Source organism: Musca autumnalis, unplaced genomic scaffold (assembly GCF_047663935.1).
Source record: "Musca autumnalis isolate F117 unplaced genomic scaffold, ASM4766393v1 scaffold_5, whole genome shotgun sequence".
Classification (NCBI taxonomy): Eukaryota; Metazoa; Arthropoda; class Insecta; order Diptera; family Muscidae; genus Musca; species Musca autumnalis.
The window spans coordinates 158,942,408-158,962,040 of record NW_027412088.1 but is presented as its reverse complement, the minus strand read 5'-3'; the positions used below and the strand labels follow the sequence as shown (position 1 = coordinate 158,962,040).

The window sequence follows — 19,633 nt, the reverse complement described above, 5'->3', positions numbered from 1 at the left end:
AACGAATATTTTTAGAGCAGGCAGGTTAATAAACGCTCAACAATTGGCAATGTTTTGCTACCTACTTTGAAGGCGCACATAACGAAAGCTATGCGTATAAGGTAATTTTGCAGATGATTCCATAGAGACAACGACTAGCTGTGCTGCTGTTGCTTCAAATGACATGGGCGGCGTATGGTTGTTGTTGTCGACAAAAAACTAATAGTAGCTGCCGATGTTGTCTCTTTAATGATGATGACGTTATTAGCCGTTTTGCTAGACAGTGACGCGCTTTAATGTCTATAACATCAATGTCATTGATTTTTTTTACCGTCAAACTCCTCACTCTCCTTATCATCATCTTCTTTATATTAGTTGCAAAAATACTTTTGTTTTGCAAAAGTCTCTTTCCTCTGGCATCACATCCATGCCATGCATTGCATTGATGCGTCAACCTAAAAACCTGGCTTGTTGTTTAGCTACCACATTAGATTGATTATACAGCGTTTTTATTTTTTTTCTATTCCAAAGTATTATAAAATGGTTTTGGATTACGTTAGCGTTGCTGCTCAAACATTGTTACGTTTTAAATTTTCTTTTGTTAGTTATGCGGCGTTTATGTTTTTTCTTCTTTTTTTGTTTCTCTAAAAGCCAGCGGTTACTCACATTACCAATGAAAATGTGAGTATCGAATGAAGAGAATTTGCACTGGAGTGGTTTGGTTGGACAGCAACAACAACGGCAGTGCTAGTAGTAGCAGTATGTCAGCAAATAGTTGAGACAGTGGCGGTAACCACTAGCTTAAGACAAAACACACAAAAAATCAACAACAACGACGACGACAGTTTTTACTTTCATTTGAAACGTGTTTTCAACAACCAACACGTAGTGGCTGTAATAATAACCAGCGACAGACAGACGGACAAACCGACAAACAACAACAGTCTATGACAATACATAGCAGCTGATAGCTTTGCAATTTCAATCCAGCCAGCGTGTAACATAGCAGCCACTTGAAACTATCCCATAAATACATGGATAAAGTGCGGCATGCACAACACTCACACATACACACCCCACTTTTTTTGTCTTTTAAAGCTTCCGCACGTTTTTCTTGCTGCTGTGAACTGACCAGTCTGTCTATATTTCTTTTTTTCTTGTCTTTAAAACGTTTTTTTTTTTTCAACACAAACACCCAGAAAATCTGGTGTATAACTTGCTATGGTTGGGTGGTCCAGGTCATAGGTGTTCTCCACTATTAATATTTGTTTTTGTGAAAAGAAAATTTGCAATGCTTCTATTTCAGGTGGGTTGGCACAGCATCATGTTTTGGTGGGTGTGGTCGACAGATACCATAGCTTGTTTATGGTGTCTCTTCAAGGAAAAAATGAAAGTTAAACTTTGTTAAGTGGGTGAAATGCATGTTTATAGAGAAGTGGAAAGGATTTTTTTCATTGCCGAAAAGATGGGGCTACTACAATAAATTCTAAGACTACTACACCCCACAAAATCAAATAAGTTATTACAAATCATTCGTGGAAAGTCTCTAGCGACGAGTTTGAAGATACATATCTATATGGTGAAATCGACGTTTAAAGTTTTAAATTTTTGCCTCCAACTAAACAGTCCACTTTTCAATCTTTTTTGTGTCAGCTTAAAAACGACTATCGACATTTTCCCGTCTACTCAAAGTCGACTACGATCTGCAGGGGTCTTTATAAAAGAGATTAAGCATCGCAGTAGTCCTTACCAAACAGCTGAAGTTTCGTGGAACCTTCATATACGAGCCGAGGAGTTTTTATAGACGAGCTAAAGCATCAGAGATTCATTATAAGCGAGCTGAAGTATTGCAAAATCTTCAAAGACAATTTGAATCATTAGGAAATCAGACGAGCTGAGTCGTCAGATAGTCTACATAGGCGACCTTAGGAATCAGATAGTCTTTATACACGAGATGAAGCTTTAGTGAATTTTTATAGGATATACTGGCGCGTCAACTAATCTGTATAAGCGGACTGAAGCATCACTGAAGTCTATATGGGACAGCTAAAGCCTTTTTAAGACTACTTGAAGTACCAGGCGGTCTTTATACACGATATGAAACGTCGTGGAATCTCTATAGGCATGATCAAAGAGTCTTCATAGGGAAGCTGAAGCATCACAGACGTCTATATGGGACAGCTGAAGCATCGTGGAAAAAGGTAGTCTTTATAGACTAGCTAAGGCATCAGGTATTCTTTATATATTAGTTGAAACATCAGGTAGTATTTATACACAAGCTGTTGTGTCAGGTAATCTTTGTAGGCATGTTGAATCTTCAAGTAATCTGTATAGGAAAGCTGAAGGATCGCAGAAGTTTTTATGGGACAGCTGAAGCATTGTGAAGCCATTTTAGACGAGCTAATGCAACAGGTAGTCTTTATACACTGTCTGAAACTTCATGGAATCTTTACAGGCACAGCTTCAAGGAGTCTATAAAGGCGAGCAGAAGAAGTCTATTTGGGACAGCTGAAGCATCGAGGAAGTCTTTATAGACGAGCTAAAACATCAGGTAGTCTTTGTATATGAGTTGAAGCTTCAATGAATTTTTTATGGGCATGCTGAAACTTCAACAAATTTGTATGTGCAAGCTGAAGCATCGCAGAAGTCTTTATGCAACAGCTAAAGAATTGTGGAAGCCGTTTTAGACGCTGATGCATAAGATAGTTTTTATGCACGGTCTGAAGCTTCATGTAATCTGTATAGGCATGATGAAACTTCAATGAGTGTATAAAGGCTAGCTGAAGCATCACAGAACTCTATTTGGGACAGCTGAGGCATTGTGGAAGTCTTCAGGGAGTCTTCGTCAGGGAGTCTTTACAAACGAGCTAAGGCAAAGATGGATTGATAAGATATGCTTTATACACGAGCTGAAGCTTCAGGGAATCTTCATAGGGGTGTTGAAGCTTCAAGAAATCTGTACAGGCGATCTGAAGCTTCACTAAAGTCTTTATGGAACAGTTGAAGAATCGAGGAAGTCTTTACTGACGGGATGAAGCATTAGGTAGACTTCATCGACGAGGTAAGCCATCAGGTAGTCTTTATAGACGAATTGAAGGTTCAGGGAATCTGCATAGGCATCGCAGGAACCCTTATGGTTCAGCTTTTTAGATAAACTGAAGCGTAAGGGAATCCTTATAGTCGAGTTGAAGAAGAGACAACCCGATGTCTTTATAGATGAGATGAAGCATCTTGGAAGTCTTTACAGACTAGCTGAGCATCAGACAGGGACTATCTAAACCATAAGTAAGTCTTTATGGACGATCTGAAGCGCAATTAATTTTTATAGGCGAGGAGAAGCATCAGGTAGACTTTATAAACTAGCTTCATCGACGAGGTAAGCCATCAGGTAGTCTTTGTAGATGAACTGAAGTTTCGGGGAATCTGCATGGGCATCGTAGGAGTCCCTATGGTTCAGTTTTTAGATAAACTGAAGCGTACAGCAATCTTTATAGTCGAGTTAAAGCACCAGGCTGTGTTTATAGATGAGATGAAGCATCTTGGAAGTCTTTATAGACTAGCTGAGCATCAGACAGGGACCAACTAAAGCATAAGTAAGCCTTTATGGGCGATAAGAAACACAGGTAGTTTTTTAATGGGATGAGAAGCATCAGGTAGTCTTTGTAGACAAAGTAATACATTAGGTAGTATTTATAGACGAACTTAAACAGCAGGTAGTTTTTATACAAGTAGTGAAGAATCAGGTAGTCTAGAAAGCATGACAGAAGTTCTTACGGAACATCTGAAGCATAATGGAAGTCTTTTAAGACAATTTGTAGCATCAGGGGGCATTTATAAACTATCTGGAATATCACAGAAGACTTTATATACTAGCTGCAGCGCCATTGAGTCTGTATAGGCGACCTAAAGCATCAGGTAATATTTACAGACGACATTTAAGAAGACATGTGCTAGTTCTTAGAGGCGTGTCAAAAGGGAATCCTTATATAAGAGCTAAACGAATTCTTAGTGGATCAATTGGAAACCGTTTCTTTATAGACAGACAAATTCTTTCTATGCCAGATCTTCCATTCGACAACGACTCCTCAGGTCAGCCCAAAAGAGGGTCATCATTCTACCTACCACTAGCGGATGTGGTTTAATGGATTTGTGGATATATGCTGTTGTGTAACCCGCAGTTTTTGCATGTCATTGATATCTTTTGTGCGTTTCTGAAGGTGGGATAAACGTTTTCTTAAAACGATCCGAGTTGTAACAACAAGAGAGAGAGAGTCTCAAACAATAATCTAGAGAAGCAATGTTTAATATTTGACCTGAAGGGGTGGCATGACAACCCACAAATATATCCATGTTTAAGGTGATCTTACAACTCCTTCATTACCCAGCTAACCGCCTCTGTTCGTCTATATAGTTTCACATATTCTCTTCCACTAAGAAGGAAAGTCTTTTTTTTTACTTAACAAATAACCTATAAAGTAACAAATAAACTTAATTGCGACATTAAAACCTTGTCATTCTAAAGTATGTGGCATATCAATTTCATTGCTATAACTGGTTGCCATTGGAGTATAGAAGCTCTTGCTAACGATATAGGCTTTTAAGGCATTGAGACATTATAAAATTGAAAGTAATCTTTAAACTTAACAAATAGGCTTTCAATATTTCAAAATGGCTCTGCTCTGCCGCTAATGGAACCTTAAGATTATAGAAATCTTCTTGTGATGGACACAAATCTCTTCTAGAAATCAATCATTCTTTGCCAGCGGTGAAAAGCAACAGCGTGTGAAACCCTATTATTTTTTTTGCTTCACAGCCCCTAATCCCCTCAATACACCACTCACTCACTCTTCTCCATCATAAGAATACTACAAGACAATGCTATCAGCAACAGTTTTTGTTTTCTGTTTTGTTTTAGAAAAAAAGTGGTTGCGTTTATGATGACGACAAGGTAAACCACATTTGTTGGTTTGAAAAGGCAAAAAAAAAAAAACGACAACAACAGCTTCCACAAGATTTAGCCAGCCCCGTTCGTCCAATAGTTGTAGTGCTGCTGCTTGATACTGCCTGGGCCAAGAGTTTCATTTAATAACTAAAGTTATTAATGCTAAAACGGATGGCAATGTTTGCTGATCGGCTAACCTGGCTAGCTGTTTGTTACAGAGACTTTTGCTTTTCTTAAAAAAGCTAAAACAACAACCAATTGGGTTATTTTTATTGTTGAGTTAACTGAGTTTCTTATTCTGAACTCTTTATTGTTGTTGATGATTTTTTTCCTCTTACCTTTTGTTTTTGTTATTAAATTTTAACTGTAGTTTTTACATTGTCTGTCCATTCAAAGTGCAAAGACTTGCAGATTCTTTGTGCCACTCTTATGAAAAGGGTAGAGAGAAGCCGGTTTTTTGCCTTAGTTGGATTGTAATGCTCCGGATGCTGTTGTGATTTCAACAACAATAAGAAAAAAACTCTGCAAGCCATAATAACGGTCAATTTTAAGTAACTGTACGAATCTTTTATTGACTTGGGGATAATTGAATTTTGTGTATACATATGTGTAAGAATATTGCGGTTTAAGCCCTTTTTTCGAAACAGGTTTGCTAAAGTAAGCAAACAAAAGGTAGCAATAAAGGTGTGTATTCGGAAGAAGGGAATTGAAGAAAAATGGAAAGGAAGTAATGGATGCTGCTGCATATAATTGGAATCAGACAAGTTGTTTTCAGTTCTATTTATATCTACAATGCTCGGGAAAAGGGTTTAGATTTGCGATATCATTTCAATGAAACATAGTATGAAGGTTAAATTTGGAGCAGAGACGGAGCAAGGTAGCCTGCAGTTAGGACAAAAAATAAAATGTGGACGTGGTTAAAGGTGATGAAGTGTTCATGAAATAAAGTAACAAAAGAAACTTTTGTAGACAATTTAAGGAATAACTGAAGACAAAAAAATTTTAGAGGAAAAACAGAGAAACATTTTTATAAATATTTCAACATGATGCCTCGGCTACCCAATGAGAACTACCTGATGCTTCCGCTCATCAAAAAAGACTACCTGCTACTACTACTACTACCTGATGATTCAGAAAGCCTATAAAAACTACCTAATGCTTCATCTCGATAAAGACTTCAGCGATGATTCAGATTGCCTATAAAGATGCCCTGAAGCTTCAGCACGTTTATTAATACTTCGACAATGCTTTACCTCATCTATAAAGATTCAATGAGTCTTTAGCTGATCCGGAAAATCTTCTGTGATGGCCCAGCTCGTATATAAAGACTCCTTAAATGTTCAGATTTTCCTATAAATAACCCTCGTACTCCTGCTGGCCTATTAGTACGTCTTCGATGTTGATGCTCGTCTATAAAAATACCCTGATGCTTCAGATTGTCTATAACTTCTCGCTAATGCTTCAACTTCTGTGTTGCTGCAGCTAATCTATTAAGACGTACTGATGCTACAGCTCGTCTATAAAGACTAATTCATGTTATAAAAACTACCTGGTGATTCTATAAAGACTCCCTGATGCTTCAGCTAGTCCATAAAGCCTTCTTCGATGCTGAAGCTCGCCTAAAACACTTCCTACCTGATATTTCAAATCGTTTATAAGGACTACATGATTTTTCGGCTCGCCTATAAAGACTCGCTGATTCTTCACGTTTTTGGTAAAGATTTCATGGCCCGTAATGTCTTTTGTGGCGCTTCAGCTCGTCTATAAAGACTCCCTGATGTTTCCGATTTTCTACAATTACTCCACATGCTTCAGCTGGTCCATAAAGCCTTCTTTGATGCTGAAACTTGCCTATAAAGACGCCCTGGTGCTTCAGCTCTTCTAAAAGACTGCCTAACTGATATTTCAAATCGTTTATAAGGACTACCAGATTCTGCAGTTAGTCTACAAATACTCCTCGATCCTCCAGGGCGTCGACAAAGATTCCATGAGGGTACGGCTGTTCCGTAATGTCTTCTGCGGAGCTTCAGCTCGTCTATATAGACACTGTTTCTTCAGGTTTTCCATGAATACTCATCATGCGTTAGCTAGTCCATAAATACGTCTTTGATGCTAAAGATAGTCTATGAAGACGCCCTGATGATTCAGTTTGTCTAAAATACTCCCTACCTGATTTTTCAAATCGTTTACAAGGACTACCTGATTTTTCAGCTCGTCTATAAAGACTCCTCAGGTCGTCGATAAAGATTACATGAGACTACGAGCGGTCCGTAGTGTCTTATGTGACGCTTTAGCTTATCTATATGGACTCCCCGCTGTCTCGTGGCTCAAAAAGACTTCGTTGATGCTGCAGCTCCTCTAAAAATTCGCCATGATGCTTCATATTGTTTATAAAGACATCCACGATGCTTCAGCTCGTATAAAATAGGTCGATGATGTTTTAGTTCATCTGTGAAAATTCACTGAGTTCCAGCTGGTCCGGAAAGTCTTCGGTGATGCTTCAGCTCGTCTAAAAATTCTTCCTGAAGTTTTTCTACTAACACTATTTGACTTTTAAGATGGCCCATAATAACTTCTTCGTCCTGATATTTCAGCTCGTTTACCTGATATTTCAACTCGTTTATAAGGACTACCTGTATTTTCAGCTAGTCTGTAAAGACTCTCTGACACTTCAACTGATCCGTATGATGCGTCAGTTCGTCTGTAGCTTTCACCTTTTTTATAAAGACTCCATGTTGATTCAGCTCTTCCATAAAGAATCTCAGATTGCCCATAACTTTTCCTAAAGCTTCACATCACCTATAAAGGCCAACTGATGCTTGACCTTATATATAAGAACTATCTGTTGACTTATTGATGATATAACTCGTCAATAAGACGACATTTTGCCTATAAAGATTTCCTGAATCTTCTTTAGAGATTTTTGATATTTCAGGTCATCTATAAAGACTACCTGATGTTCAGGTTCGCGTAAAAAGACTACCTGAGGCTTCAGCTATCTAACTATAAGGACTACCTGATGCTTCAGCTAACCTATAAAAACTACCTGATACTCTAGTTCGCCCAAAAATATTACCTGATACTTCTGCTCGTCTAAAGAGACTATTTGATGATTCTGTAAACACTCGCTGTTGCTATCCGTCATGCTTTAGCGTGTCTACAAAGCATTTAGTGATGCTTCTGTCTATAAGCACTTCCCTAAATTTTCTCTTATTCAATTCCGCTTCATCCCTCTTGCAGGAGATACTTATAGCGGCCTCACAAATTTCCTTAAAATCCCTCTTTAGGAAATTCTTCCCCCTGCCACCTTCTGAAAATGATTACATTTGTATAATTATTATTGGTGATGAAGTATCTTTCCTGAAGTACAAAGTAAACAAAAAACTTCCAATTATACTTCAGAGTTAATTACATGAACATGCTATTCACGCTGAAGAGGTATGCACTTAAGCTAAGCGTGTTTGTTTGTAACTTTGTTTTAATTATCAACAGATTATGTTTTGACTTTTTAAAGAGATCGGGTTTTGTTTTTTTGTTTGTGGAAGTTAATTGGATTAGTATTTAGATAACACATCAATGATTGAATATTTGTAAATATAGGCCAAGGTTTTATAAGATTGATTAAGGGTTTGAGGTTCAAATGATGACGAAGAACGGGTTATGGTAGCATTGTAAATATGGTAATTCAGAAGCCAAAGATAATTGGTCTGCTAGCTTTATATTAGATATGGCCTATTACCTATGAATTCATTGACCTTTGGGCATATTCTATGTTCGAATGCAGATTCGAAAATCTGACATAAACCAGATGGCCACTTATAATATTAAATAAAATTAAAATTAAAAAATGTCATACTTAGCATAACTGTTGATCTGGCGTCATTGATAATAAATATGCCATATTGCCTAGGTATCTAATGACCTATGACCATCTATACTCCACATTCTTTGTTATATTTATATTTTTTATAAAATATATTCCATTAATCTGATCTTTAATATTAATTCATATTTTTTTCCTTCTCTTCCTCCCTTTCAGATACACAAACAAATGTCACCGCAACAGTTACAATCGATATTCCACGTCGAAACGCATGATGCAGTGCCACAATATGAAGTTGTACAACTTCTACATGAACACAGTGAAGAATCTGCAGCGCCACAATACAGTAATTATCGTCGTCGAAAACGCAGCATAGGCGATGAGTTGTCGCCCGTTGCTGGTGTGGATGTCCATCATGTTAAAAAAGATCTCAGTAAGACACCATACTATAGTGAGGCGAAAACATCACCGAAAAAAGCCAATAGCCTCAACGATGATGGACAAAAACGTAAACATGTTAAGGATATCCATGAGCATAAAGTACAGCTATCCGCATTTGGTCAGAAATTTAATTTAACACTAAAGAAAACTCAAGGATTATACAAACAAGGCGAACTACATAATCTACCAATGTGGTTTATGAATGAGGATGCCAATGCAACACATGGTGTACAATTGGAGAAAATTGAAGATGAGGTAAGTGTGGAAATAGAAGTAAAAAATGCGTTAAATTTATTGTTTGATATGACCATAAAATTATGTGAGATTTATGGATTCCATTAATGTTTAATGTGTTGTGGATTTTTTTTCTGCAAATCGTTGTTGTGTCTGTTGCCTGTCTGTAACATCTGTCAAATTAATCAATTACTTCATCTATTGACAACCAGTTGTTTGAAAACAATTTTGTTTAAAAAATGCTTCTGGGGTTTGCACTTTTTTGGTTAGTTTTTGTGTACCCTACACCATGGTATGGGGGAATTATAAATTCAAGCTTGTCTATAAAGAAAACTCTGATGATTTAGTTCGCCAACAAATACTTCCGGAAGTTTTAGTTAGTGTATGATGTTATGTTTCAGCTCGCCTAAAAAGACTGACTGATACTCCAGTTCATCTTTAGATACTATTTTATGCTTCAGTTCGAACAAAAAGAACACCATAATGCTTTAGTTTGTCCATAAATAATTCCTTTTGCTTCCGCTAGGCTATGCTTCAACTGCCTGATCCTTCAACTTAATTGTAAAAACAACTTGTTGCCTTAGCTCGTCTATAAAGACTACCTGATGCTTCAACTGTCCCAAAAAGACTTCTGTAATGGCTTCAGCTAGCACATAGAGACTATCTGATGCTTCACATCACCTATAAAGATTTCTACGATACATCAGCTGTCACAAAGAGACTTCTACGATGCTTCTGCTCTCCTATACAGATTTCTTGAACCTAAAACATGATTATAAATATCAAAGAAGACCCGAATGCGTTAGTTTGCTTATAAATACTACTTCAGCTAGTCTATAAAGTCTTCCTGAAGCTTCAATTGGCCCGTAAAGGCTTCTTTGATGTTTCAGCTCACCCATAAAGATCCCCTGATACTTTAGATCGCTTGTAAAGAACACCCTGTTGCTTTAGTTTTCCCAAAAATAGTTCCTAAAACTTCAGCTGGTCTATAAAAACTTTCATGTAGTTTAGTTCGGCTGTAAATACTTCCTGAAGGTTCAGTTAGTTTGTAAAGACTTTCACTATGCTTTACCTAATCTGTAAAGACTTTCTGATGTTTCAGCTGGTCCGTAAATACTTCTGTATGACTTCAGCTCACATATAAAGATTTTCTAAAGCTTGAGCTCGTCTATTAAGAACACCCCAATGCTTAAGTTCGCTTATAAAACTTTAGCTACTCTATATAGTCTTCCTGATGCTTCAGCTGGTCCGTAAAGCCTTCTAAGATGTTTTAGCTCACCTATAAAGACCCCCTGTAAAGAACACCCTGATGCTGTAGTTCTTCTATTAGTACCTCCTAAAGCTTCAGCTAGTCTGTAAAGATGTTGATGAGACTTCAGCTGGTCCGTAAAAAATCTGTCTATAAAAGTTTGTCTGAAGCTTTAGCTAATCTATAAAGCCTGCCTGATTCTTCAACGCGTCTATTTAGTCATCCCTAATGCTTTGCTTTGCCTATAAATATTTCCTGATGCTTCAACTAGCCAATAAAGATTCAATGGGGCATCTATTCGTCCGTAAAGACTTCTGTCATGCTTCAGCTCTGTCGATAAAGATTCCCTGGAGCTTCGGCTCATCTGTAATGACTACTCGTCTATAAAAGACTTCTGTGATGCTTTGACTCCTCTATAAAAATCCTGACGCCTATAAATACTTTCCGAAGCTCCAATTAGCCTATAAAGATTTTCATGATGCTTCATCCTGTCCATAAAGACTCTGCGAGGCTTCAATTGGCCCGTGAATATATCTCTGATATTTTAGCTCGTCTATGAAGGCTTTTTGGATGATTCAGCTTGGCATTATTTGACTATAAATACTACCGGATGCTTCTGCTCGACAATAAAGATTCATAAAGATTCGGTTTATTCGTAAAAACTTCTATGATGCTTTAATAAAGATTGTCAGAAGCTTCAGACCGTCTATAAAGACTACCTGATGCTTTTACCCATCTATATATTCTACCTGATACTTCATGTTGTCTATAAAGACTTTCACGATGCTTCCACAACACTTTCAAGACTCCACGAGTCTTCAGCTTGCCGGTAAAGGCTTCTGTGATGTTTCAGCTCGCCTGTAAAGAAAATCATACAGCTTAGTGTTCAGTGTATAATGACTATGAAGACTACCCGTTGCTTTAGCTCTTCTCTAAACACTACCTGATGCTTCAGCTCGTCTATAAAGACTACCTGAGGATTTACCTAGTCTATAAAGAACACAATGATGCTTTAGTTCGATTTCATAAGAGTTCAGTTGGTCCGTAAAGAATTCTGTGATGTTTCAACTTGAGCTTCTGTAACGACAAACTGATGCTACTGCTCGCCTATCGAGTCTATTTGGTGCTTAGGCTGGCTCATAAAGAACACGCTGATGCTTTATATGCCTATAATTACTTCCTCATGCCTTAATTCATCTATAACGACTCCATGTATACTTTTGTGATGTTTCACCTCGTCTATAAAGACCACAGGTTGTTTTAAGGCTGTTTGAACTCAAACATAAAAACTCTCTAACTACAAAACCCCCTTTAGCTTCTTTATAAGGAGTCCATCTGGCCAGTCTGTAAGAAATTTCCTTCAGATCATCTATAAAGACTCTCTTCATCTCGCCTATAAAAACCCCCTGACTCGGCTATAAGGACTCCTGCCATATCTCCGTGTCGCCGTCCAGACTACCTGCTGTAGTTCGTCTATAAAGACTACCTGCTGTAACTCGTCTGCAAAAATTACCTGCTGCAGCTCGTATATAGGCTACCTGCTTCAAGACTCCATGCAGTTGGCCTGCAAAAAGTCTTTATATAGCCTATGAAGACAGCATTCAGTTTATCTATAACGACTCTCTTGAGTTCATCTTTAAGACACCACCCAGCTCGTCTAAAATATCTCCTTTCATCCCGTAGTGTACCTTAAATTCACCACAAACCCATTGCATGTATGAATGAATTTATCTGTTTGTATCGCGCCCAGAGTAATTTGCATTTCTTGTTCAACTACTTTCCTTTTTATTTTGATGTGTGTTATTTTCTTTAATTTTGCGCTTACTTAACTCTCAGAGGAGTAAATATGTTAAACTCATATAACATTCAGTAAAGAGGTGACGATGGTGACGACGACACACACCTCAATATCGAGGCACTATTACAATGCTTTCATATCAAATAATTGTGTTTAATCAAGTAAAACTTCCGCGTAACTTCCTCTCTCTCTACATAATGTGCAAATCGCATCACATTGTCGTTAGCTATTAAAATTTATGACCACCACACAGATTTCTGGGTAAAAATTGCAATCAACACTGGGTTAAATATTTAAATTTCAATTAATTGCTCAATTTGTTTGGCTACCATGCAGTGCATAATCAAAAGAAAGAAAGAAATGTGAAAGAAATTTTTTTTGAGTCACGAGTAGACAAAAATTTGCATATGAAAGTTTGAATTATGGAGGTTTTTTTGTAGACAGGATATGTATGTATGTGTCATGTACATATGTTATGTAAGGACACTGTTATTTTGTTGTTTAGGAAGTAAATGTATTTATTATTTAATAGATTGATTTTAGATTGGGTAATCACCATATTTTTTGCCGTAATTTAAGGAGAACAAAGGAGATACAATATAAAATTAAGATTAGAGGCAGAAAAGTGAAAGAGAGCTTTTAGAAAAGGATAGGTTGACATGTCATGGAATGCTATGTTTATTATTTTGTAGATCATGTCAACAACAGGCCAGTTAAATGGTGTCAATATAATTACATCTAGATTCTGTTCATACTTGAATAAAATTAAAAATATAATCGCTTCTTCATAAAGACTATAAAGCCTCTCCTCGTCATCTTCACTATAAAAGTTGCACTCTTAGCGCAGATTAGATTGTCTTCTTCAGTTCGGCTCTTCCTTGAAGCTTTTTCCACGGTTTTGTCTACAAAGAATATCTTCTTCTCTGGCATTAATTTCAAGACTTCGTTTTGTTTGGTTTTGTTGTAATTTTTTATAAAACAAACAAATCAATTTTTAGATAAACATCAATATATCATTATCACACAAATTGTTGCAATCAATAGACTGACTGTCTGTCAGTCACTCAATGCATAGAATGACAAATTTCAATGAATCAAAGATTATTAATGTTTATAAATCATGACGTTGATTTCAAAATGGTTTTATTATGCAAATTAGCAAAACAAAGCAAACATTGGCTCAAAATTTGACTCAAAAAGTTATGGAAAATATGCAAAATTTTACAGATGGAGTAGGTCACATTTTATGACAAATAAGTTATAGGCTTGGTCTCTTATGTAATTATATACTTTTTGAGAATATGGTGATTTGTTGTTAAACATTTGCATGTCCAACTTTACAATATGAGTCACAGATTTCTGAGAAACCATAACATGCAGAACAATTTATTATTTTCCTTTCATTCCTTATTGCATTCTTATATTCATTTGCATATTTTGCGGGAGCTTCGGCTTTTTGTCTTCACATACAAATTATTTTGGGTTCATTGAATCTTTGCGATGGTGATTTATTTTCTTTGAAATGTTTCAAATTTCATAACAAACCCAATAGCATAATTCACCACATATCCAATAAATTTGTTTTTGATTACAACCTAATTATCAATTCATGACATGAGGAAGAAGTCGGCATCATGTCTTAAGTTCTTTTAAATTGCCAATAAAATGCATTTCATATATCATTTCAATTTTTAAAGAAAAATATTGATATGCTTTGGAATGACAAAAATTTTTGCGAACAATGAAGAAGGGTGTAATGGAAAAATAATTTATAAATATTGGCTTTGATGTTTACAATTTGTTAATGGTTCGGTAGAACTTATATGTTCAGAACTTTTGCTTAGTTAGTTTTAATAAAAGAAATATTTTGTATAATGAATAAATAAATATTTTCACAAAATCACTACCATTGCATCGATTGCCCCTCAAGAGTTATTTCTCAAGAGTCGAAGGTCAAAATCCGATGGTTCTCCATAAAAAATAACATTTTAGGTCTCCACCATGAAGAAGGGTGCAATGGTCACCACCTAATGTCTAATGAATATTTTCATAGGTGGCCAAATACGTTTTGGAAGTCTTCATGGCAAATTTTATGGAGTTTTTGGGCTAGGTATAAAAAATCCTGGCAGACTCAAACAACACAGTCTACACAAAAAACTTCTTATATTGCCAGAATTTAACATGAAAATTTAGAACATTCGGACGATTATCAAGAGAAATAAAGAAAATAAAATTATATCGACAAAAAACTTTAGTGCGTGAGGTTCATGGGCTCCAATTGTTGAAACATATTGGAAATATTGGCTTCCTCAACAAAATTATAATACGATCGATTCGTCTAAATAGCAATATATAGGTAAAAAGGCTCTTTTATTCAGGTAGGCTACAATAATTCCTGAATCAGGTAGCCTATAAAGGTTTCTATTAATTCAGGTAGCTACAAAGGTCTTTGATTCAGGTAGTCTAAAAAGATCACTGCATCAGGTCGACTGTAAATGTTTCTGATTCATACAGGTTATCTACAAATATCTATGAATCAGGTAGCCTTTAAATTTCGAATTCATTCAGATAGCCACAAATGTCCTTTGATGCAGTTAGCCTACAAAGAATTCGCGCTTTATTTCACCTCTAATGAATCCCTGCTTACTACCGACTTTAAAGAATCGCTACTTCCCTACATGTCATTTATAACGAAATTCAAATTCGGCTATAGGAAATTCCTGATCCATTGATCCGGTCGCCTGTTTCTGATTCATTCGGGTATCTACAAAGGCCCTTTGATTCAGTTAGTCAACAAGGATCCCCACATCAGGTCGCCTGTAAAGGTTTCTGATTCATTCAGGTAATAATAATAATTGTTCCACAAACATCCCAGGCGGGACAGGGGAGACTTCTCTCATGTCAACGAGTGCACCCCGATTCATATTAGCTCAATGATATGGGACCTACTGTTTATCGCCGAGTCCGAACGGCGTGTCTAAGACACCACTTGTAGAGAAGTTGTACAAGGCTGAAATACTCAGAAAATGTCGCCAACATTACTGAGGGGTATTTTGCCAACGGTGAAAAGTGTTTGATGTTGACTGACCAGGGAATCGAACCCACGACCTTTAGCGTGCAAGGCGGGTGTGCATACCATTGCACCACGGTGGCACCCGTGCAAAAATTCACGAATCGGGACGCCTGAAAAGGTTTCTATTAATTCAGGTAGCTACAAAGGTCGTTGCTTCAGGTAGTCTAAAAAGATCACAGCATCAGGTCGCCTGTAAATGCTTCTGATTCATACAGGTTATCTACAAACATCTATGAAACAGGTAGCCTTGAAATGTTTCGGATTCATTCCGATAGCCACAAATGACCTTTGGTACAGGTAGTCTACAAAGAATTCTCGCCTCATTTCCCCTCTAATGAATCCCTTCTCACTGCTACCTATAACGAAATTCAAATTCGGCTACAAGAAAATCCTGATCCATGGATCTGGTCGCCTGTTTCTGATTCATTCGGGTATCTACAAAGGCCCTTTGATTCAGTTAGTCAACAAGGATCCCCACATCAGGACGCTTGTAAAGGTTGCTGATTCATTCAGGTAACTGCAAAGACTTGTTGCTTCAGGTAGTCTACAAAGATCCCTGGCCCTGCCTCACCGACCTGTAAAGGTTTCTGATTTATTCGGGTAGCTACAAAGGCCACATTCAGTCTACAAAGAATTCCCGCTTCATCTTGCCTATAATGACCCTTACGATCGACTTTAACGAGCCACTGCTTCATACACAGACATTCAAATACGTGAATAAAGACTTCCTGCTTCAGGTCACCTATAAAGTTTAATGCTTCTTTGGGTAGTTTACATAGACTCGCTTTGTTTAGCTCTTCTACAAAGACCCCCTCCCGTTTCAGTGAGTCTATTGACCCTCGGGTCTTCAGGCCGTACAATGATTCCTATTTCCCTACATCATTTCGACTATAAAGAACAACTTATTTATTCTGGTCGTTTATAAAGACTCCTTAAGGTCGCTTATATAGACTACATGTTTAAGCTTGGTAGTCGCTGCTTCATTTCGTCTATAAACAGTACAGGTCTACTATAAAGACCTTTTGTAACAGGTTGCCTAGATGGACTTCCTGCTTCAACTCGTATATAAAGACTATCTGCTTCAGCTCGCATATAACGATTTTAAGCTTCAATCCGTCTAAACAGACTCCCTGTTGGAGTTCATCTATAAAGTCTTCCTGCTACATATAGCCTGGCAAAACCCAGAACTCCTCGTTTCATTCAACCCGTCTCCAAAGACTTGGCCGTCTACACAAATTGATCCGGGGATTTATCGAAGAATTCTTCTCTCACCCGCCCTAAGTACTGTCGTACCTGCTAGTAACTTGTGTTTTTTGTGTCATCTTTGGTAAACCATCTCACAAACACAGAAAAAACATTTTGTCATTTGATAAAAAATTCAAAGATTGAATCAAAAATTTATCGATTTTCCGGCGATAAAAAAATTGTCATATTGACAAAATTCGATAAAATTATTTGATCACAAAGTAGAAATACAACTGATAAAATATTTCACATATTGACAAAAATATTTATCATCAAGAAAATATTTTGTTTCATCAAGCACAATATGGAATATTTTGATAAATATTTTAGTCAATATGTGAAATATTTTATCAGCTGTATTTTTATTTTGTGATCAAATAATTTTATCGAATTTCGTCAATATGACAATTTTTTTTATCGCCGGATTTTTTTTTTCTGTGAAGGCTGCATGCCTGAAACCTCGTTTGGTAGTTTAGTGATAGGGGAGGTTCTTTCGTATTGTAACTGAGAACCTTGTGTCAGTTAATGTCATTTTACAAATCCGTATGACCTTTGTGGGAATACTAAATCAGACATAGCTTGATACACCTTTAGATGTATGGGGCTGTCGAAGGTAAAATCTTAGGGTCGACAAAAATATGGTGATTATTGATTTGCTACTTTTGAGCCTTCTCAGCAATTTACCGTGACGTTGAAGGTCAATAATTTATCAATCTGCCTAATGATTAATGAGATGTCCCACCTTGCATTCCCATAGGGACTAGTGTCCCAGGTCCAGCTCACGGGCAACAAGGACTAACACTTCCGCCAGCAATTCATGCAGTACTGCTACTAGCGCTCAAACTAATATTCCATTCGGCAGTATACTAGTATCACAGCTACTTATTCTACTAGTAATTCCTGCAGTGCCACAACAAGCTCTACTAGATTCCTATCTAATACTTTAGCTAGTTATTGCAGTAGCATTCCATCCGGTTCCACAATTCTATTCAGTGGTTCCTCTAATCCAACGAGTACCACAATTCCAATGCACGGTGGCCGAGTAAAACCTGACCAAAAATCGAAATCGAAGAAATTTACCTTAAATACTTTTACATGCTGTTCAAAAGAGTACGCTGCGTGTAGATATGAAATAATACCCTAGACACACGGCAGCGTTAATTTGCATTAACTCCCTTAATTCAAATTAATTCGTGCATTATCCACTTTCTTAATGCACAAAATCGAACTGAATTTAATGTGCATTTAAGTATTTCAATATGGCAATACCGTAAAAGAGAACCCATATACATGTAGGAGAGAGAGCATTTTCATGCTCTGAGACACAGGGAAAACAACAAATTGCAGGGCAAACAACAACAAAACAGTTGTCTACCTGCAATCAGCTGTTTCGTAAATGCAGAAACTGTCGTCTGTCAGGGAAAAAATAAATGCACATCTTAATGCAAATTAACGTTGCCGTCTGTCTTGGGTGTAAAATAATAAGCTCAGATTGCCAGTCTTCGATTCCAAGGCCAGACAATATCACATTTGCAACCTTGGAAAAGCGTAATTTTGCCAACATTTCTGAGTACTTTTTAACCCGTGTAAAACTTATCTGCAAGTGGTGTCTTAAGACACGAAGATGGGACTTTGCTATAAAAAGAAAGTCACATATCATTGGTAAATTTTGAATCCAGGTGAACTCATTTATATGAAAGAAGTCTAATTTGTCCCTTTGTGGGTATAAGTATATATAGACTTATAATGTTCAAACAGTACCCTTTTATAGGCATAGGCGTTCTGCCCTTATTTATTTATGCGCTTTTAATTAGAATATCCAGTGTTTTTGATACATATTCTTTCATCCGCCTTCTACTTCTATTTGGGTGAATCTAGTCCTATATTTTTTTGATATTTTTTTTGTGATAAGATTTTTTGGAAAACTCTTTAACCAAGGTTCTTATTGTTGCGTATTCATTACCCTTAACAGTTGCCTGAGGTAGCTCCCCAAAGGAGGTAATTTATTTACTCATTTCTTTCCTATAATTAAACATAAATAATATATATATAGAACAGAAAACCTAATATGCAAACTTAATAGCTAACAAATGGTATTCGGAAGCGAAACATGTGTGGCGAAAACTACGCTTAATGTAAGTCTTGTCACAAACATTAATAAACTTCCGTTTCTATGGAACTTTAGGTAATTTGTCTTCTTGGCATTTTATGATATTTGCCATTGTTCATTCATTCATTACTTTTGGCAAAACAAAAGACTAAAGGCACAAACTCCAAAGTAACAAAACAAAAAAACGTTTCCTGGAATTTCAGAAAAAATTTCACAAATTTACAGTTTTCAAAATGACCTTTAACACCCCCCTCCCTCTCATATAAAACATGCCAATGACCCAACCAAACAATTAGAAGTTTGGCACTTAACACATATGGTCCATTTACTACTCAGTTGAGCATATTTCCGTTAAGAAAACAACTAAAATTCTAACACAATAACAGGCAAGCAAACTTCTTATAATTGTTTCTTTGTTCTGTTCGGTCGGTATGTATGAAATTCTAAAGTTATTTATCTGCAGGGCTATTGTTTCAGCAAACAAACATTATTTCACATTTCCTCTATTAAATTGGCTGCTACTTAGCTAAACTAAATAAATGCTTTAAAATGGTTTAGAACGGAAACTGGGTCATAATGAAAATCAAAATAATATTTAGAATTTACTAAAAAAAAATTATAATAATAAAAACCAAATTCTTCTATACCCCACCTTAATTCACATGCCTTAAGTAAAACAATCACTTTGTTCCCTAGGAATGTTTTTGTTTTTGCTTTTGTTTTAACAACTTTAACAGGT

General features: G+C 36.6%; 1 protein-coding gene across 4 annotated transcripts in view; it reads left to right on the top strand.

Annotated features, from left to right (window-relative positions):
- Nucleotides 1-19,633, top strand: part of sona (sol narae metalloprotease) — a 265,415-nt gene that overhangs the window by 62,450 nt on the left and 183,332 nt on the right. For all 4 annotated transcript variants that reach the window (XM_073955851.1, XM_073955848.1, XM_073955846.1 and 1 more), the window contains one exon: nt 8,961-9,440. In XM_073955851.1, the coding sequence (XP_073811952.1) occupies nt 8,961-9,440 (480 nt within the window). The remainder of the gene's footprint in view (nt 1-8,960; nt 9,441-19,633) is intronic.